We start from the raw sequence: 22,500 nt of genomic DNA on the forward strand, positions 1-22,500 counted from the left end.
ACGGGTCTTTCAGTGAGAGTGGTTTGATTTGAAGAGTAGTTTAACGCTTTTAGAATGAAATAATGGAGTGATAAATGACTAATTCCTTGTTAAACTGTGTTCGTATAATTTATTTGTAATTTGTTTATTTCTGTCTGTCTAGCATCTGTCTTGCTAGCTCCCCGTTTCCCACCAAAAACACGTTTAAAGCAATTACTCGTGAATTCGAGCACCGATGCGTGACGTTGATCGGGGTAACAGGGAAAAGCTCTCAGTCTATCCAACAGCACCTCAAACCTTGATACAGCCGCCTAACGGCCAATCTCTCATCTCCTACACCCCCCCACCCCACCCCACCAGAAAGCAAAACAAAACAAATCAAAACCCCTAAAACTGGTACCAGCCTTTAATAATAATCAATAAACCCCCTCTGAAGAGAGAGAGAGAGAGAGAGAGAGAGAGAGAGAGATTATATCAAATAGGTTAATTACATTAGATAGGTTAATAGGTTAACGGGGTTAATTTCCATGTTCTCAATGTTGCAATGAAACTTGTAGATATGGGCTATAGGGACCACTAAGTTCTCTGCAAATGACCATGTCTTAGAAAGAATGAATTATGATAGCTGGACATTAAACTTTCTTTCGTCGGGGTGATATGGGGTGACTTTGCCGAGTCTTGATGGACAGAGCTATGATATGGGGTGTCGTTTCCCTACCGACACAAAATCAACGGGAATAGGAGGAATATTAAGAACACAGTTGCGCATGTATGTGTGTGACAGAGAGAGAGAGAAAGAGAGAGAGAAAGCAGAAACCCCATGGTCTCCCCTTCTTGTAAAGGCACCCTTTCTCCTCTCTCCCCGTCTGCGCGCGTGTCCCGTTCCGAGCGCGAGGCTCCGCGGGGGCACTCACACTCACCCACTCTCACACACATTCACACACTGAGCCTCTGAGCTAAGAGAGAGGGAAAGAATGAGGAAGAACTCGCACGCACCTTTTTGTCCTCTGAATCGCAGATTTGCTGACAAATCATCCGATATTTGATCTACTGCGGGTCTGTCTTGAAAAAACGAGTGTATGGGAATCAGTGACTGATTTTACAGCTAAGGGTCCCTATCTCTCTTTCATCTCGTATAAAAACCAAAAACGAATGCGAGCCGCAATACTACTGACGGCTTCCCAACGTACAATATCTCTCTCTCTCTCTCCGTTCTTGCTCGCCTACTGCACCTACTCCCGACTTCTCCTGGTCGTAGAAGATCGGAGCTCTGCAGAAAGGTAAGACCCAACTTGTTCATTCTTTAGATTTTGGACGCTACCTTGTTTTTAATTATAATCTGAGTTCTTGATAAGTTTAATAATATAACTCGATTCAGCAGTTAGTGACAGTAGCAGTAGGTTACTGTAAGACTGGCTACTCGAACAGAGATAAAGGTACTATTATGTTACAAGCAGCACAATTGATACGGATAGTCATTGTTGCGGGAGAGTAGCTTGTGTTGTATGGGCTTTAATTCAGTAATCTTAGTGCTCTTTGTCCGGTTTGAGTGTGTGCGAGAGGGAGAAGAGAGAGCGTGTATGTTGCTGCAGTGTCCGTGTTGTTCCAGCCCACGTCTCCCGCCGTAGCACGGTTTTCCTCGTGCTACTGGATACAGGCTGTGTGCACGTGAAAGTTGTATCAAACAAGCACGGTGCTTTTGTAGTGTTATCTTGGTCTAGCCACCCAAGCCTTCCATCGGCAACAACCACGCCGCACTCCACGCGGCTTTGGAAATCAGTCCCACACACTGCACCGTGAATAGTTAAGAGAACGTAAAATAGTGTGATTTTGCCGCCGCATTCTCTTCACCCGAGGGGAATCGAATTTATGCATCAGATGTTTTGGAAGAGGAGCGAAGAGTGTGATTTATTGGCTAGGTTACTCAGCAACCGTGCCGTCGGAAACACTGAAACAGCGTTATTTGGAAAGAAGTCGGGAACTGTATGAATTTGTGTATGTCGGTAAATAAAAGAAAACTGAATTGCAAGGGGTCCAGACTCGGTGAGTGGGGTATGCGCTCGCTTTAAATCTGGCACGCGCTAATGTCACTGCAGCTGTGGGAGCTTTCTGTAGCGCACTGTGGCTTTGATTGTAACCATGCTACTGAACGATTTCGACCCGAACATTCAAGAAGAGGCCATATTCCAGAGGTGAAATTAAATATAATTTAACAGTAAATACGTACCATGTGATTTAACCTCCGATGATTATGTTAGTTCTGAGCATCGCCTTTCAAAAACAGAGAAGTATACAGGAAAGGGTTGTATCGGTTTAAATTATCATCACCATTAGAGATTCAAGACTACCGGAAAAAAAGTGTATATTTATTTCATTTTTTAATATTCTTTAAAAGACACCATCTGCTTCTTGGCAGACAAAATGTGAGTGTGTGTGTGTCCACGTCCGCGTGTGTGTGCACCACTGCTGCTAAGGCTATGAGTAAGTGTTGCACCTCTCCCGCTGTCTCGGTGGCTCACCCGTTGCATCCTGCCTGATGTTCTTAGATTGGATCAGTCTCTTCTTTCCATGCTTCATAACCGACTGGAGACCTGCTAAAACATTTAATAATTTATTGCCTTTTCCGCCAGAAAATCTCAACTTAGCTCAGGCAAAACGCATAGGTTCATTTTTCAAAAAACCATATTGAGGCTTCTGGCATTATTCATCAATAATAAACCAGATATGGTTCATGTTTTTGCCACAAGACACATTTGTAAATTTAAGCAGAGTCAGTATGTTAAGTACTGAAATGCTTCCTGCTCATTTATATCTCTTCCTTATGAAGAGAACCATAAACAAACTCACTGCCTTTAGAGTGCTCAGTGGAATAAGACAATGCGATAGCATGCTGCAGCATTGTAGTTTCTTATTTTCTGTATTTCCTTTTCCTGTGCAGGTTTCTAAAGCAGTAGAGGTGTGACTTCCCATCTCACTGAGTGATGAGGCCTCTCAAGACCACCTTTCTCTGGCAGGGCCTGAGGGGTCTGGTCATTGCGACAATTCTCTTCAGCAATGTCCATCATGTGATTTCAGAAAACACCCCAAATCATGGCCAAGACCATCCCGTAGTCACCAATGGTTCAGGGAATTGTGGAGGGACTACCAAATGCTTAAAGGGGGTGGTTTTGCCTGTTTGGGAACCTCAAAACCCCTCATTCGGGGACAAGGTGGCACGAGCCACTGTATATTTTGTGGCTCTGGTTTATATGTTCCTCGGAGTGTCCATCATTGCTGACAGATTCATGGCATCCATTGAGGTCATCACCTCTCAGGAGAAGGAGATTACTATCAAGAAGCCAAATGGTGAGACCACAACGACAACTGTACGTATCTGGAATGAAACCGTGTCCAACCTTACCCTCATGGCTTTGGGATCTTCTGCTCCAGAGATCCTGTTGTCTGTTATTGAAGTCTGTGGGCATGGGTTTGATGCTGGTGAGCTTGGGCCTTCCACCATTGTGGGTAGCGCGGCTTTCAATATGTTTGTGATCATTGGAATCTGTGTTTACGTGGTTCCAGACGGAGAGCACCGCAAGGTGAAACACCTTCGCGTGTTTTTTGTCACGGCTGCCTGGAGTATCTTCGCTTACCTCTGGCTCTATCTGATTCTTGCTGTCATCTCACCGGGTGTTGTCCAGGTGTGGGAGGGGCTTTTGACCCTCTTCTTCTTCCCCATTTGTGTCGTGTTTGCCTGGATTGCAGACCGACGCCTGCTGTTCTACAAATATGTTTACAAGCGGTACAGGGCTGGCAAGCAGCGTGGCATGATCATTGAGACTGAAGGTGACCGGCCACTGCCATCCAAAGTTGACATTGAGATGGATGGGAAGATGTTGAACTCCCATGCTGTTGACTTTCTGGATGGGACCTTGGCTTTGGATCTGGATGATAAGGATTTGGATGAAGAGGAAGCTCGCCGTGACATGGCCAAGATCCTGAAGGAGCTGAAACAGAAGCATCCAGATAAAGAAGTTGAACAGCTGATCGAACTCGCCAACTACCAAGTCCTCAGCCAGCAGCAGAAGAGTCGAGCATTTTACCGTTGCCAGGCAACACGCCTGATGACAGGTGCTGGGAACATTCTGAAGAAGCATGCAGCAGATCAGGCCAGGAAAGCCGTGAGCATGCATGAGGTCCGATCTGACACCGGCGAGAATGATCCAATCTCCAAGATCTACTTTGACCCTGGTTCCTACCAGTGTTTGGAAAACTGTGGAACAGTGGCGGTGAACGTGGTTCGGCGAGGTGGAGACATCACACAAACAGTGTCCGTGGATTTCCGAACCGAAGATGGCACGGCAAATGCTGGCTCAGACTATGAGTTCACTGAGGGCACGGTGGTGTTCAAACCAGGTGAGACACAGAAAGAGATCCGTGTCGGAATCATAGACGATGACATCTTTGAGGAGGACGAGAACTTCTTGATCCACCTAAGCAATGTCCGCGTAGTCTACGAAGGTGCAGAACCCGACACTACTGAAGCCAATCACGTGGAGACCATGGCAACACTTGGCCTGCCCTCCACTGCAACTGTGACCATTTTCGACGATGACCATGCAGGAATCTTCACATTTGAGGAGCCGGTGGTTCATGTGAGTGAGAGCGTTGGTGTGATGGAGGTGAAGGTTTTGCGTACATCTGGAGCCCGTGGCGTTGTCATGGTACCCTACAAGACCATTGAGGGGTCAGCTCGAGGAGGAGGAGAGGACTTTGAGGACACCCATGGAGTTCTGGAGTTCCAAAATGATGAGATCTTGTAAGTTGCAATTTCATCTTTGTTGAATTTAAAGTAAATCTGATCAATTTTTGATCTCTACTGTACTGACAGTGCTACCTCTGAAGGTTAAGCCAGCAAAGCAGCATTATTCATGGGGTTGTCATGAAATAATCAAAAATTCATATAATTCAAAAGATGTTTACAAAACTCTTACAGTAGTCTAATTTTATAAATCTGAGGACTTAAAATGGAAGGGTAAAGTAACTCACAGCCCTGTCAGTGCAGTTAAATTGCATGAGTGATATCAAAGGATTATGCGCCAGATTTTTAAGATGCATGGTGGATGCTGTACATGTCTTTGTGTGACATCATGGTGTCGGCATGGCAACGTGACAACCATGATACAATGAAACTGCCAAATTGAGATGTCATCTCTGCTATCTGCATAAACTGTCCCCTTTTCTTCACTCCTCCATTTATCTATCAGTCTTTTTCTTTTCAACTGTCCATTGTATGCTTTCACCCTCAAAACTTATTTGATTTCAAACAAACAACAGGCTCTGACTGATGAAGTTGCTGCTGAGTAGTTACTATTTTTTTAGAATTTTCCACAGGTTTCTCACTTCCAAAAAATCTTAATGTATAGGTTGACAGATGTTACCAAATAATTGTATTATTGAGCATCATTATTAGAAATGAGTAGTAATATGAAATATAGTTGCTTAGCAGATGAAATCTCTGCCAGTTGTGTTCAAATCTTGGAAGAAACACATCAAGAGTCCATTTACATCACATACCACAATGTGTATGGTTAGCTACAGAACACATTTATTTGAGTGGCTTATTTTGATCTCTTCATGTACTTGGTTCTCCTCCAGTGCTTGGATCTTCTGTTTGGATTGTCACGAATGAACTGCTGTAACTCTGACTTTTACCTGCAGCACAAGTTGTGGCTGTGTTGTAACTGGTCTGTTATACCTCACTCTCTATCTTGTGTGTCTGTGCCAGAGGCCAAATGGTTTCTTATACTTTCTCAATGCACGAGGGTAAGGGTTAGTAAAACAGTCCTTTTCTCTCTCAGTCCACACACATGCACACAGACACTAACTCTCCCTGAACCACTCTTTCTCTCTGTCTCTCTTGCCCCGGCATGTGTAAGACAAGTGATGGAGGGAACAAGGACCCAGCTTTTTAAACAGATTTAAAGCAGATGTGGAAGTTCAAACTTTCCGAGGCCTGTTGGCCTACTGCATAGTTTCCATAGAGCTGTGCTGTGAGGGCCGTTAAGTGGATTTTAATAACACTCGTTTAATGAAATGATGGAGTGATGCCGGGGAGGAGCTCTCCACTGTACTGCGGAATAGAGCAGACCAGAAAAGACCAGTAAGGAGGAGAGGGAAGAAAGCACTTTCGTGTTGATCTCTTCAGTTTTGGATAATTCCAGAACACAGAGCTCAGAATTAGAACTCTCAGTCTCAATGTCCTAGAATTGCATCCTGAAGATGTGAAATGGGTAGTGGAACAGTGAACGTAACATTACAAAACTTTTCATTAAGAAATGTTGCGTCTTTAATATGTACCCCATCCCCAAAGAATAACAAGCCTTTGATAATGTTCAGTAGTCTCGGATTTACTGACAATAATGTAAATTAAATTACCCTACCACGGTGTAGTACACAATTAGCTTCTAAGACATATTCCAAAAATAAAAGGAGAAAGAAATGAATTACAAAATAATGGCCTTGTATATATTATAATTAGCAAACAAGCTCAGGTTTCTCTTAGAGAGTAATATGGGTTATAATGAAGAGACAAAGAAAAACCTCACAGTACACTCTTTACATAGTAATAAACAAAGAAAAACCTCACAGTACACTCTTTACATAGTAATAGACAAACAAACGTGGCTCACACTTTGCCAGCAGTATGTGTAAAGTTGTGAGGATGTGTGCGTGTATGTGCATGGGTCCTCTTGTATGTGTGTGTGTGTGTGTGTGTGTGTGTGTGTGTGCGCACGATCCAATATCAGAGCAGAATTGACTAAAATAGTACAGGAGTGAAGGGCCTAGAACTGGCAGCAAAAACACAATGATATTCACTCATTAGGGTGAAAAAATCATTATGCTTAAAAATTCCACTAGAGAACAGTCCTGAGAATTCACTGCGATGTTACAGTGGTTCCAGAAAAATAACAGTTTGTTAAAAATTGGTGGACACAACATGACTACTCTGTGCTCTGAAATTTCTTAGTGGAATATATAAAAAAGGAACTAGCCAGCTTAGTCAGCAATATGTTACATCTCTGAATACAGCCTGGGTTCACTTTGCCTCTGCTCAATGGCAAATTGAAAGCAATATTCACTTTGGTCTCTTTGCATCAAAGCGAATATCTTGCCTGGTTACCTTGCTTGGTAGCAGTGTAACTGTCCCTCCAGCTGGTCTTCCCGGGAGCAAGAACTATCATTTGAGTACAATTCAAATACTTGCTACCACACAGTTGAAATACCAGTATCTGCTTTATACTGAAAACATTAATGTGCTGTTAGATTACTGCCACAGTCTTAAACACTGCACTGGTGTGTTGGAGAAGCCCTTTCTTTCCTGCCCTCTTTCAACCTTTCCCACTCGCTTGGCCTCTTGTCCAGTTCTTCCCTCAGCCCCAAACTAAGGATGGCTGAGTCAATTCAATTACATAGATTACACAATCATTCTTCTGTTACTTTACTAGAATAGGGTTACAGATATCTCGCATGACTTAACCATTTAATCCAGTTTGAGAGAATTCAATTCTTTTAGAGAAAATCTGTCACTCATCTACTTTCACTGCATCTGTACCAAGTTTCAAAGAATCAATCGATTTTTAGACTGATAAAGTGTTTTCCGTACTCTGATTAGATAACATGGTTTTAGATACAGCAACAGCAATGGGTGCGAGAAACAGATGTCTACCTCCTTAGAGGTATCTCTGAATACAACGACAAGTGACAAAGCCAGTTCTCTCCTTAGTTCCCTTACTGTCAAAACTTTTTTAATTTTACCCCTCGATTTTCTTGTTAAACTATTCATTAACTAGTCAACTACTCTGACTCCAGTTCAGTCAACTTGCTATGATGCCTTACATGTGGTCTGTAAATAAAAAAACACTGTTGGCCAAGCCATGTACTGAAAAGGTGAAGTCTTGTTAACTTGTTCTTTGGATGATGTGTGATTTAAAGAGGATGTGTACACCATTCTTGATGCAATGCCATTGTATTAAATATTTATTTAATTCTGAAAGCTCTAAGTGCAGTTTGATTGATCAGCGCAGATATTTACACATCTCTGCATTTCCAGTGTCTTAGCTCAAGTGGTTGTTCTGGTTTTGGAGTGATGGTGTAAGGAGGTTATACAGGCCAGACAGGGTCTCAGGGGCTGGAAAGGAGACTGCACAAAAAAAAATCAACCATGCTACGCCCTTGAACGCATCCCAAATACAGAGAGAGAGAGAGAGAGAGAGAGAGAGAACATTATGGTCTGAAAAAAAAGTGAGAAAGGAAAGAAGCGAATTAGAAAATAGATGATCTACATTGCTGTGCCAGAGGCTACCTCCACCCTAATTCTGCACTCCTTCACTGTATAACAAAAACTAGAGGAGAAACTTTAACTCCTGTTTTGTCTTTGCTCTCACAACTTTACTTTCAGCTTTTCCCTGTGTACTTTCACAGTGGAACTGACTGCACAGGAGTACACAGACAGCTGTAGGAAGTGGTAATGTTTTCTGTAATGGTGGTGTGTGTGTGCGTGTGTGTGTGTCTGTCACACTGTGTTTGAGTTTGTACGTGTGTGTGTGTGTATGTGTTTGACATGCTTATTGCAGCCCGTTCAGACACTCATTACAGAAGGAATTAGCTAAACGCTAGAGTGTAAAATATTATTATTAGCGAACATCCAACTGTAGAAATTACATTATTTTGCTGTCGGGCCCTCAAGCGAGCTGAGCTCACGGACACACACAAACGCACGTACGCACACACACATACACACACATACATACACACACAAACTCAAACTCAAACACAGTGAGAAATTAGGACATGGGTTCTTGTTCGTCTAGTGAGATTACATTACGTTGTGAGACATGTTGATTCATGTGATGAAAATGTCAGGGCAGTAGGTGGCAAGAGTGAGAATGTGCGTTTGTGCCACTTAATCATTCTGTTGTCATCATGTCTGTGTGTGTGTGACTTAAAGTTTAATTTTTGTGTGTGTGTATGTGTGTGTTTCTGTGTGTTTGTGTGGGCAAGAGAGATAGAGAGAAAGAGAGAGAGAGAGAGAGAGAGAGAGGGGAAAAGAGCGTCTACCAAGTATTGTGTGTGCTGCATGTGGGTTAGTGTGTGTTTATGTACTATACACATTAAGTCCTAGTAACAGTGTACATAGACACACACTCACACAGACATACACACACACACATACACACACAACTGTACTCTAGCTTCAAGGACATAATCACTTGGTTGGTTGCACCATCTGCATTAGAGTTAAGCTGTGTCATTTCTTGGGTCTCTAGGGTTGGAATCAATGAATTTAGAATCCACTCAGTCATTGGCTGCGGACCTGTGAGACAGCTGGATTATGGATACTTGAATTTTTGTTTAGATAGAAGCCACTTAAGTCATTCAGGATGTGACCTCACTGATGTCCTGCCCATATAGTTGAGTGGGTGGGCGTCTTAGTCACATGCTTGCATCTTATTGGCTGTCATCCTACACTGGTGTGAAAATAAAATGTTGTTATCTTTATTTCTTTCTCTGTCTGTGAGAGTTATCACAGTGTCACCCCAGACTTCTTTTCACAGACGAACAGATAGAGAGAGAAGGAGAGTGAGAGAAAGTAGCGCAGAGAAAGACCGTGTTAGAGAGTGAAGAATGGAGAGACAGAACAGATAGACTGCAAGCAACAGAGAAAAAGTGGGAGAGATAGATGAAGAGAAGGAGAGAGGGAGAGAGAGAGAGAGAGAGAAAGAGAAAGAGAAAGAGAGTTGGATGTGCTAATCCATTATCTCTCATTAAGGCTGATAGGTGCCGTAAGACTCTCTCACCCTGCAGTGTTAGTCAAAGAGAAGAGGACCAGGGACCAGCTCACACACTTGTGCCTCTGTGACATTTAGGCTAAAAGCTCATATTAACACCACAACAAACCAAGTGCACCTGCTATTACTACCGTACAAAGGCTTATCATTCTTCATATGTTTCACTTAAAGGATTTAAGTCAGTTTTACTCTTACAAATATCCCGACATGGACCAGTGGATGGGGCTTACATTATGACAGACGACAGTTGTGTATTAAGTCCCAGCTATAATGAAGAATTATACACTGTTACATGCAAATAAAATGTGCTAACATGTTTATGGAGGCTTCTTATATCAACTTTATAACATGCACTGCGTGAAAAGAGGTGTATCCGGACTGGAATACTCCTGTATATTCCCAGATACTCCACAGATAATCGGCTGTATCCGGCAGTTTGCAGCTCTGTTACGCAGCATGGAATACTCCTGAATATGTACCAGGTTTGGGGGTCTGCCTAGAGCCCTTATTTGCCATGGTGGATAATCCCTTGAGGGGGCTTGCAAGGGAACATTTGCACTTCACACCTTGGGCCACCAGGTATCCTGCAATTGGTCAAAAGTCTTACTTTGGATTGGTGGAGCAATGTCTTGGCCCTCCTCTAAAACCCTTCCCCATTGGTCCATTGTGACCATATGGTACAAAAATGTCATAATACCAGTAACCTACAACCACGTTTCATATCTTGCTGGATTATCTAGTTTTCTCTCTCTCTCTCTGTCTCTCTCTCTCTCTCTCTCTCTCACTTTTTTTTCTCTCTCTCTCAGTTCATTTTAATGATTGCGCCATCAGAGCTTCAGGAAAAGTTAAGTCATCACATAGGAATGAAAAGCATGTATACATACAAAGAAGCAGTAGAGGATTTGACAGCTCACTCTACAGGGTACTGTTCTCTGATGTATTATTTATTTATTAGTATGTCACTGTTTGCACTTAAGCACCTATTGGTTGCTCATCATTTTGTCCCTGTATTTATTACTGTTTCTCTTACTTCTTATCTTTGTCAAACCATCAAGTCACATGTTACATAGGGAGCTGAGATTCTTCACAAGACCCTTAATGAGGGGTTCATTAACTACGATTCAATTAGCACCCTGACTTCCTGTGCTAGTGGCATCAGCTTGGAGCTCTCTCTCTCTCTCTCTCTCTCTCTCTCTCTCTCTCTCTCTGTCAAGTCATTCAGGTCTTGTCCTCATATGCTGACTCATCAACTACTAATGAGCCCCTCGAGTTGCTGTCACACCAACATCCTTCTCTCTCCTCCTTTTTTTTTTTCATCCGTGCTCTCCCACTTTTATCTTTGCCTGACTCTTTCGCTCTGCCTCACTCTCTCTGTATTGTGCCTGTTCTCTCTCTCTCTCTCTCTCTCTCTCTCTCTCTCTCTCTCTCTCTTCCTCTCTTTCCTTTGCACTCTGTCTCTCTTTCTTGCATATACCCTAACTCATCACTTCACAATCAGTCTCCCTGTCACTATCTATCGCTTTCATCCTTCATGTGCTCGTTCTCTTCCTGCCTCTGCTATGTTCTCTTTGTAAACAGATTGATTTAATGAGTCTCTTATGAAAAGCCTTTTGGCGACCGTCAGACGATTGGGTGTTTTTGCCTTAGCGTGTTTTTCATGGGATCATCTCAGTTTTTATGGTTGAACTGGACATCACCAAACAGTCCCATCACTGCACTGCCTCTTTTCTGTCCAGCAGAGAAGTCAGGGAAAGGTGGGTGGGAAGAGAGAGAGAGGATCAATTGATCTTTTGTTCATCCATACCCCAAAACTGCCCTCTGTTACTCAATAGCTAAAGCAGAACTGCAGCTAAAACAGTTACAATGTGTGTGTGCGTGTGTGTGTGTGTGTGTGTGTGTGCAGGCACACAAGTGTGTGTATGTGTGTGCTTGCAGGCGTGTGTGCAAATATGTTTGTTGATGTTTCTTTTCTTTCAGCTCCTCTGGTGAGAGCTGCACTAACAGGTGGAAAACTCCTCTGCCAAAAAACACAGCTATTACCATACAGCATAATCCAAGAATGTGTGTGTGTGTGTGTGTTCCTCTCTCACAAAGTGACATGAAGATCTCCTTTCTTTTGACCCTGAACAGAACACACCACTAAAATCTGTTTGTTTTTGTTTGAGTGTGAAGTCAAAGAACACAGGCATGCACGCACACACAAACACACATGCGCGCACACACACACACACACACACACACACACATTCACATCATTCAATCTGTCTTATTCTACCTATCACAGGCAAAAGACAGTATGGGAAAGATCCAAAAAGCATATATCTGTTCTACATGTGCACCTGAAAACTACAGGTTTGTCTGAAGTTTAGAAGAAATAACCCAGTTTAAACTGTTTTTTGACAAAAGAAAAACAAACAAACAAAAATGATTAGTTGTGCGAGTCAAGTCTCACACATTTGTGGTCTATAGGTTTTCCACCAGCTAGCTAAATCTTTACAGGTGCGTGTGTGTGTGTGTGTGTGACAGAGAGAGAGAGAGAGAGAGAGAGAGAGAGAGAGAGAGAGCCAGAGTGAAAAATGAGACTAAAATTGAGCTCAAAGAAAAGTCCTTGCTAAGCAACAGATGTGATGGAGTGGCTATGGATATATAGGACACTGAGAAGGAAAGAGAGGTGCAGGAGAGAGAGAGAGAGAGGGAGAGGGAGAGAGAGAGAGAAACAAAGCCCTTTGGCAGAGTACAGCAGCAGTTTTTTTCAGTGGGATTACAGGCTTAGGGAAATGCTGTCTGGGCCTTAGGTTGAGTTACCTAGATTAGACCAACTTCAGGAACTCTCACACCTTCACAAGACAGCTACTCGCACACACACACGCACGCGCGCACCCCCCCCCCCCCCCCCCCCCCCCACACACACACACACACACACACACACAGTTGTACATATGAACACACATGTATTCACATACACATCAGTATATGCACATGCATGTACTCATTAGTTGTCATGCATTTCTCCTCATAGTTGGATCTCATATCTGGATCCAGTAGTGGTTTGGCCTTTTTTTTCCTTCTGCAGTGAAACCTTCAAAGCTCCAAATCTTTGCCTCAAACTTTCAGAGGATTAAAACATCTCTGTCTCCACACACACACACACACACACACACACACATTCATGTACACATACACACTCCCTTCCCAAATCATAGTGGCCTGGAGGTCCTATTTCTTCCTCTCTGCTTTGCACCTTGTAACTAATCCCCGTTTAACCCAAACCGAACACCAGAAGTTGTGGATGTTTTGGAGCTTAGAGAAGTGACCTGAGGTGTGAATGAGATTTAAATGTCCAAGTCAGTTCAGACAGTAAAGTGACACTCTTAATGATTACGAATTTCCTTACATGCTTAGTGTCTCACTGACTTAATGAAGCCCAGCACAAATGAGGTAGAAAGATGTTTATCTTTATAACAAAGGAAGGAAGGGAGGAGGCTTTGTGAAGACTGGGCGTTTCACTCCTGTTTTATGGTGGAATCAGTGATGTGTCCTCAGACTTTGTGTCTTGTCTAAACTCTCTTTCATGATTGTTTGCTCACTTTGTGACCTCCTCTGTCATTGGGTTGCTGGGTTGCTCTTTAAGAGTTGAAGGGCAGAGATTCCACACATGGCTGTTTGTATGCTTGCATGTTCTGTAGAGAGAGAGAGAGAGAGAGAGAGAGAGAGGGAGAGAGAGAGAGAGAGGGAGGGAGCGAGAGAGAGAGATAGAGAGAGAGAGAGAGAGAGAGAGAGAGAGAATGAGTGGTATAAATTTGGAGTAGACCATTCCAGGAAAAGCTTCCAGTCATGGTGTGAAGAGTGCTTTAGTGTTTGTCTGTGCGTGTGTGTTATAGGACAGACAGGGTCAGGTGTGTCATCATAAAGTCACTCATAACTCATAAAGTAACAGCCCATCATCCAGCCTTACTCAAAAAAGAGTAATATTAATGATAATAATGAAACAATAATAGTACTAAACTCAGACACAATGGTGATCATAAACAGTAAATTCAGAGATGTCGATACAAACAGCTGCATCAGCATTACAGTCTGTCATGTGATTCCATGTGTATCTGATTGATTCCATGTGTATCTGATTGATTCCATGTGTATCTGATTGTAAATGATATTTTTTTACATAAAGAAATGAATGAGAGTTTGAATTTCTATGGGAGCTGCTGTTGTGGAGCACACAGATAAAAATGATTCATATAAGAGCCACCAAAGCACGAAACACATAGCCTCTGCTTCTCATTTAGCATGAAGGACACAGCATGCTGGTTAAGAAACTACTGCTGCTATAAACTACATTACTACTACTGCACAGTGGTTAAGAAACTACTGCTCATATCTAGTATGGTCCAGTAAACCACTCTGTGTGTGTGTGTGTGTGTGTGTGTGTGTGTTTTGATCTACCCTACAGACAGGTAATAATCCTGTAATCCCTGCAGACTCATGTTCAGGGCTGGGCCCTGTGGATAGTCTCTCTCAGTTGACAGGATATGGCTCTGTGGAGGTGGTACTATCTGTTGTAACCTGGGTCTGGCAGGACCGTGTGTGTGTAAGTGCATGAGAGGAGTGTGCTTCTCCGGCGATCTAGTCTAGGGTGGACCGCACTGACATTTAGCCCCTGTGAAAAAGGAATCAGGCTGGAACTCCAGTATCTGGTTTACCGAGTCTGATCATGTAAAGGACAGAGGAATCGATAAACTGTGATCTTGCCCACAGACAGGTTGGTTAGTCTTGGTCTGTGGTGCATAGCACTGGTCTGTACCTCTGGTCTGTGGTTTGCAGTACTTGTCAGTGGTGTGTAGAATTGGTCGATATGACTGGTCTAAAGTGTGTGGTAGTGCAGTGTAGTTCTCTGGTGTGTTGAGTGAGTAATGTGTGGGTTATAGCAGTGTGTGGTATGCGTAAGTGGGGCAGTGCAGTAGAGTTTAATGTTGTGTTGAGTGCTGTGTGTTGAGTGAGTAATGTGTGGGTTATAGCAGTGTATGGTTACAGTGTGTGGTATGTGTGAGTGGGGCAGTGCAGTAGAGTTTAATGTTGTGTTGAGTGCTGTGTGTTGAGTGAGTAATGTGTGGGTTATAGCAGTGTATGGTTACAGTGTGTGGTATGTGTGAGTGGGGCAGTGCAGTAGAGTTTAAGGTAGTGTTGAGTGCTGTGTGTTGAGTGAGTAATGTGTGGGTTATAGCAGTGTATGGTTACAGTGTGTGGTATGCGTGAGTGGGGCAGTGCAGTAGAGGTTAATGTTGTGTTGAGTGCTGTGTGTTGAGTGAGTAATGTGTGGGTTATAGCAGTGTATGGTTACAGTGTGTGGTATGCGTAAGTGGGGCAGTGCAGTAGACTTTAAGGTTGTGTTGAGTGCTGTGTGTTGAGTGAGTAATGTGTGGGTTATAGCAGTGTATGGTTACAGTGTGTGGTATGTGTGAGTGGGGCAGTGCAGTAGACTTTAAGGTTGTGTTGAGTGCTGTGTGTTGAGTGAGTAATGTGTGGGTTATAGCAGTGTATGGTTACAGTGCGTGGTATGTGTGAGTGGGGCAGTGCAGTAGAGGTTAATGTTGTGTTGAGTGCTGTGTGTTGAGTGAGTAATGTGTGGGTTATAGCAGTGTATGGTTACAGTGTGTGGTATGTGTGAGTGGGGCAGTGCAGTAGAGTTTAATGGTGTGGAGCTCAGTGGAGCTCTTGGCTATTTGCAGCACTGACAGTAGGACTTAATGACCCTTACTCACACTGGAGCTCCTCCAGACACTCCAGATGTTATCTTGTTGAGAGACTGCAGTGTGTGTGCGCGCGTGTGTGTGTGTTGTATGTCGCACATCAATCTCTCTCTCTCCCTCTCTCTCTCGCGCTCTCTCTCTCGCTGTCTGTCTGTCTGTCTGTCTCTCTCTCTCTCTCTGTTATTTTTTCTTGTTGGAATGTGTAGATATTGAGAGCAGCATTATATAAAAAGTGACCTTATCACAGAATGTGTCCACAAGCACCTGTGCTGTGATGTGTGTGTGTGTGTGTGTGTGTGTGTGTGTGTGTACGTGTTTTAGAGCATAGTGGGTTCAGTTCCCAACAAGAACTCTCAGATGCCATGAAACATTAATGCCACTGCAGTGTTTTGAACACACACACACACACACACACACATGCGCGCACTGGGTTAAAGTGAAGGTTTAGCGATCTGTTGTATTAGTTGTTGAAGTATTTTTCTTTCTTTCATCCATTCATCTTAATGCATTGGCCCAGTCATCCATCAGTTCATCCATTCAATTTCTGATTCAATCAGCTATGGATTCTTTACATGGAATAATCAATGCACACCTCTATGTGTGTGTGTGTGTGTGTGTGTGTATGTGTGTGTGTGTGTGAGAGAGAGAGAGAGAAAGAGAGAGAGAGACATCATGCCCATTTGCATTCATGTTAATGTAAACATGTGACTTGACATACACACAAGGCACGCAGAAAAATGAGGAAATGCTGAGAGATAAGTAAAAATGGGGATAAAATTACTGTATTTTAATCCGTATTTTAAAATAACTGTGGATTACAGAAAATGGATGGTATTATGATGTCACTTCCTCCAGCTTGCCGTGCTGATTTTGGCCTTGATTTTAAACAGTTCTTTTCTTACAAACTAATATAATTCTTACTGGCTGTGTGTGTGAGTGAGTGAGTAAAGAGGTGCGTGTGGACATTTCAGAGTGAGACTGTTCTGAGGCATTACATTATTCATCCATTCCTGCACACTTGCTTTCTCTCCCTTTCTCCCCCACCCTCTCTCTTGCTTTCTCCCCCTCTCACTGCCTGCTTGCCCCCCCCCTCCCCTTTCCATGGGGAACAGTGAGTGGCTAAAGCATTTTCAGCGTGTTGTCACAACCTTAGCGTACTTTTGATAGATCCACATTCTACAGACACAGTGTGTTATGTTTCCACATGGCGTGCGTGTGTGTGCGTGTGTGTGCGTGTGTGTGCGTGTGTGTGCGCGCGCACACGTGTGTGTGTACATGTGTGCTTGAGTGTATGCATGAGTGTGTGTGCATGTGTGCATATGTGCGTGTGTGTTCAAGTGTGTGTGTGTGTGTGTGTGTGTGTGTGTGTGTGTGTGTGTGTGTGTGGAGGTGTAAGTGATTAAGTTACTTGTATTGATTAGACATTATTCACTTTGAGTAACATGAGCTCACGCTGACTGCTTCCATTCCAGACACTCTCCTACTCTCTCTTTCTTTCTTTCTTTCTTTCTTTCTTTCTTTCTTTCTTTCTTTCTTTCTTTCTTTCTTTCTTTCTCTTTCTCTCTCTCACCCTCTGTCTCTCTATTCTTTTTTTTTCTTTCAAATTCAAATCTTTCTCTTTGACAGTGTCAAGCTGAAAACAAAAAATGGTAGCGCTGAACCAAGAGACAAGGGTTTGTCAGATGTAGACAGCACAAATTATCCAAACAGCTGGAAGAACAGAAAAAAAAAGAATAAATTTTGATATCTACAAAACTCTCTCTCTCTCTCTCTCTCTCTCTCCCATCTCTTCATCTCTTTTGACTGAAATGTTTCCACGGAATTCATGGGTAATAGCAATTTGGAACCTTCTGTATACATAAATATACATAATATATCTCTTGTTTGTGAGGTATGACATGTGTGTGTATGTGTGTGTAGGTGGTGGCTATAGAACCACTAGAGACACTTTTAACAGCCCTTACTTCCTCTCAAAGGCTACCGACAAAGACACAGCAATCAGTTCAGTCTTTCAATCTCTATCCACCCACACGCTTATAACCATTCTCTCTCTCTCTCTCTCTCTCTCTCTCTCTCTTTCTCTCTTTCTCTCCCACAGATTCGCACCTACTCTAACTCAGACATACATGAGTATTTTTTAACCTCTTTCTCTCTCACACCTTCTGACACACACACACACACACAGAAGGAGAGAGAGAGGGAGAGGGACAGAAAGCTAAGAAAGAAGTAATGGTCCCCTTCTTTGTCTCTGTCTGGCCCAGTGGAGGTTGTCCTGTTTCATTTCCCTATTTCCGCCTTGGCCTGGTTCACTAACGTATTTATAGACTCCTCCTCAGGCACACACACACACACACACACACACACACACACACACACACACACACACAACAGCCGTCCTCAGACCAGAGCATACCTGTGTGTGTGATGGGATCTACATCTTGTTTAATGTTAGGTTAGTTGCGTAGGCATCGTCCTTTGATTGGATATTACAGGGAATGTTTGGGTTTCTGAATGTTTGGGTTGCTGGTGTCTGTATATTATATTATACTGTATATTTGTGTTATGTGTACAGTGGTGTCCAGAGATTTGAATATAGAAAATTTGTTTTAAGTGCTTTTTTTTCCACAGCGAGGAAGGTTGTGTGTGTGTGTGTATGTGTGTGTGTGTGTGTGTGTGTGTTTGTGTGTGTGTGTGAGTGCGTGCGTGTGTGTGTATTTTGAATGGATTTGCTTTTTTTCCCTAAATGAACAGGTGCAGCTCAGCTTAGTCAGTCACAGGAGAGAGAGACAAAGAGAAAGAGTGAGAGAAGAGAGGAAGAGAGTGAGTGATAGAGAGAGAGTCATGCTGAGAGGAGGAAGGGAGAAACATGCCAAACAGACTTTGGTGGAACATGAGGTATTCAGGGAAAACATAATGAGTGTGTGTGTGTGTGTGTATGTGTGTGTGGGTGGGTGTGATAAAAAGAGTAAAGTTCAGATGTGAATATTCCATGAAATAATTCCTATGTTTGTTTGTGGAGGCTGGATTCGTCTGGTTTGCATTTTTTAGTCATTACTGAAAACACATAGACCACAAGACTGGTTTACAGATGATGCATCATTAAGATGTTTAAATCCAGTCTGCATTTTCAATGACCAGCTAATAATTCTCTCCTAAGTGATATCAGGGGTCTGTCTTGCCTTATTACAGCAAAGTTTGTAGATTTTTCATGTGCGACTACAGCAGTTGTGTGTGTGTGTGTGTGTGTGTGTGTGTGTGTGTAACTACACACGTATAACTGAGTAATTAGCACGAATACATCAACGACATATCTTCTCTGCCATGTATTGGCCTGATATTGAAGCTCTCAAAGAATCAAGTTCAATCCAGTCCTAATACAAATAAATGAGGAAAATTGAAAAATAAAATAAACAAAAAACATGATCTCAAGTAAAGAAACATTAGACTTCTCATTTTGGTTGGTTGTTGTCTGAGTTAGTTACACGCAACATTTTCAGTGAGGGGCAGTATAACAGACTCTTTTCTTGTTCTAATCATTTGAGATTTCATTTAATTATTAATGCTACTTGTAGTGAGTTAATTTACCTAGAGTTAACAATATCATTGTGGAAGATTGATTATCACCATGTTTGAATATTAAGAAATCTTATTTTAAGTTCCATGATGCTGTTAGCAACATGGCAGCAGCTACCCACACCAAGCAGAACAGGAGAGTGAATGCAGAGATAAAACCACAAATTTACAAGAAAAGGAAACGCTTTTTCATCGGAATTGGAGCCATATTTAGACAGAGCTGGGTGTGTCTTGGAGTTTTAGCACTCAGCAGGATGTTGGTATGTCCTGCGTCTCCGAAAGGTTTTGTTTCTTAGTTGCAAAAGCTAGTGATGCATGCTGGGAAGCTGGGGGTTGGTTTAATCCACTTCCTCTCCTGGAGAGAAGGGTGAAAATACAGCCAGAAACCCTCAAGAGAATTGTCACAGCTTCTGTCTGTCAGTCTCTCTCTCTCTCTCTCTCTCTCTCTCTCTCCTTCTGTCTTGTATTCTCCTCTCTCTCTTATTAGGTCAAGGGCTCATTTCTAACAAGCACAAGACAGACAGACAGAAAGAGAGAGAGAGTGGAAGAAGGGAGGGAGAGAAAGAGGTGGGCTTAAATAAGGAGTCAGGTTGAAGGGGAGTGTGTTTTAGACCCACACACACACACACACACGACCACACATACTCACATTCACACAAGCATGTTCACATGCTATGAGAGTACAGCATAAGATTTACTGCCAATGAAAATATATTTATGTCTTGTGTGTGTGTGTGTGTGTGTGTGTGTGTGTGTGCGTGAGAGAGAGAGAGAGAGAGAGAGAGAGTGTGTGTGTTTGTAGAGTCACATGGGTTGAGAGGGGTATGAGAAAGTCAGTTTCCTTATCTTAGGTACATTTTGTTTGGAAGAATCGTTGATGTTAAAGGATAAGATACAGCCCACTGTCCATGTCCTCATCATTCACACACATACATTTACACACACTATATATATTCTGAGTACTCACTAAACTAAACTAAACTAAATTTTAAGGTTGATTAGACGGTAAACAGATCATGTGTGACTAGGTGTGTGTGTGTGTGTGTGTGTGTACAGACATATACCCATATGGTAAAGACAGCCTTGTGACAGACATAAAATTATGCTCAGAGACATATAAAAGCACCACCACCATGGTAAACTATCACTATTTGTACTCAAACAAACACCAGTAAAGATCGACTGCATCCATACTTCTCAAATGTATATGCAACTTAAAGCTTCACTTTAATGTTATTACTGAGACAACAGAGACAAAAAATAAATAAAAATAAAAAGTGAGGAATAAAATGTGTTCCTGGCTGAAATGTAGAGATGATATGTGTTTACATTTGCCTTTTTGTGTGTAGATTTTGATGATGATGGGAGGGCTGACGTAGCAGGTTTGGTTGCTCTGTCTCGTTTGATGCCGTTGATGTTAGACTGAAAGCTAAAGGAGAGCTACTGAGGCGAGGGTGTCAACATGCCCGGTTTACGATTTTCTGCCTAGTCACCAGATTTTCCGCACCCCCTCTCTGCTTTCTTTCTAGAAGTTTCTCTGAGTAGTCTGTACTTTAAAGCTGGCCAAAAGAGATAGAGAGACAGACCCGGGGGGGGGGGGGGGGGGGGGGGGGGGGGGTGTCCAAGCAACAAGACTCCACACGTTCACACACGTTCCCAGAGTGCACACACACACAGACACACACACACACACACATTCACATTCATTTAAAAACAAAACATGAACAAACACTAAACAGCAGAGGGGAAACAGTAAAACCTGTAAGGCAGTAGAGAGATGAGCACAACAGAAACAGAAAGAGCACCCTGAGACAGGTCATACAGATAACACAGACAGAGGACAGATCCCCTCACCCCTCTGTCTGTCTGTGTGTGTGTGTGTGTGTGTGTGACACAGAGGGAGAGAGAGAGAGGAGGAGTATAGTATGAGAAGAGACTGGTTGGCAGAAATGAGCCACGCTATTCTGACAGTTGCTGCTTCTCTGGGGAAGTGTCCTTGTGATGAACACTATCTCTAGCTCTCGTTGTCCAGTGTGTGTGTGTGTGTGTGTGTGTGTGTGTGTGTGTGTGTGTGTGTGTTTGAATATATTTTAGTCTGTGTATGTCAGAAAAGACCTTAAAATACTAACCTCACCCATCCAGTGCACAATGTATTCACAAAAGGATACACACACGCACACGCGTGCACACACACACACACACACACACACAGACACACACACACAGATGCACGCCATCTCTGCCAGGTTCACTAGGTGCAGAAGGCTTTTACTGTTCCATTACTGAAAAGCATTACTTTATCTTCCTCAATAACTCTTCCAACCATCAACTTGATTAATTATGAGAGCCAAACTTTAATTACATTATTCAGTCAAGCCTAGAATACCCTAGCATCAGTGCTTCTGTACAATTAAAGTGTTATGGTTAAAATATAGTACCATCTTTGGCTCAAGAACACCATTAGACTAAAACAGCTTGACCATTTGTTTTAACATCCTCAAGCAAAAAAAAAAAAAAAAGGAAAGAAAAGAAAAAAAAAAACCAGACACTACATTTTTCTTTCTGGACAAGTTCAAATTAAAAACTTGTCTCTGATTAAGGTCAAAATAAACTGTAAAAATGTCAAGTGATTTTGTTGCTGGATTGAAAATGGACTAATATAGGCATAAAATGTACCCAGAGGAGGTTTCGGTCAATATTTTAATAACCAAAATATCACTTGACTGAAGGTTTGCAGTACCAAGTATTTTTTTTCCCCCCAAACATCACTGCTAGCAGAGGCAATGTTTGAACAACAAGAGGACAGTGTATATGTTGTATGTTTTGGTAATTAGATATCTGTAGCTTTGCCTTTGAAGAAGAGCTCTTTTTATGTGGTTAGCATAGCGGTAGAACTCTTAATGATGTATTTACTGTAAACGGTTAGCGCTAGCAGCAGGGACATTGCTAATTAGGTTGTTTGAGTAGAGGGGCTTGGGACGTAGCTAACATCATTAATGTTCTATTCTTTAGAAGGCTTTGTGTTACAGGTCAGCGCACAAATGAATTCAATTGGGCGTTTTGAGAAGATCACATATATAGCACTGTGTTTGGAAACAAGCTTTAGTGAGATAGAAACCGCTGCAATTTATGACATGGCTGTGTCACAACAAAGAATAGAAAACTATATTTGTGTGTGTGTGTGTGTGTGAGTGTTGTGTATTGCACTGTAGTAATATTTTAAATATTTATAGCATTCATAATGATGAAATATTGAAATGCTGTGCTTTTTTTCTCAGAGTTCATGTGAGGTGATTGGATAAATGTCCTAATGTTATATAATTTTTATTTTTTGACTTTAGAGTCAATGACACAAAATGAACAACATGGAG

The 22,500-nt window shown here is 42.4% G+C and overlaps 1 protein-coding gene across 12 annotated transcripts in view; it reads left to right on the forward strand.

The window, feature by feature from the left end:
• Positions 1-2,960: 2,960 nt before the first annotated feature.
• The window catches only part of slc8a1b (solute carrier family 8 member 1b), a 59,531-nt gene continuing 39,991 nt past the window's right edge, over positions 2,961-22,500 (forward strand). For 10 of the 12 annotated variants that reach the window (XM_030786213.1, XM_030786217.1, XM_030786215.1 and 7 more), the window contains exon 1: positions 3,213-4,777. In XM_030786213.1, coding sequence (XP_030642073.1) covers positions 3,228-4,777 — 1,550 coding nt within the window. In that variant the 5' untranslated portion in view covers positions 3,213-3,227. Of the gene's footprint in view, positions 4,778-22,500 lie in introns of all 12 variants that reach the window. The other 2 variants (XM_030786212.1, XM_030786211.1) reach the window with 1 other exon arrangement.

Source organism: Chanos chanos, chromosome 10 (assembly GCF_902362185.1).
Source record: "Chanos chanos chromosome 10, fChaCha1.1, whole genome shotgun sequence".
NCBI lineage: Eukaryota > Metazoa > Chordata > Actinopteri > Gonorynchiformes > Chanidae > Chanos > Chanos chanos.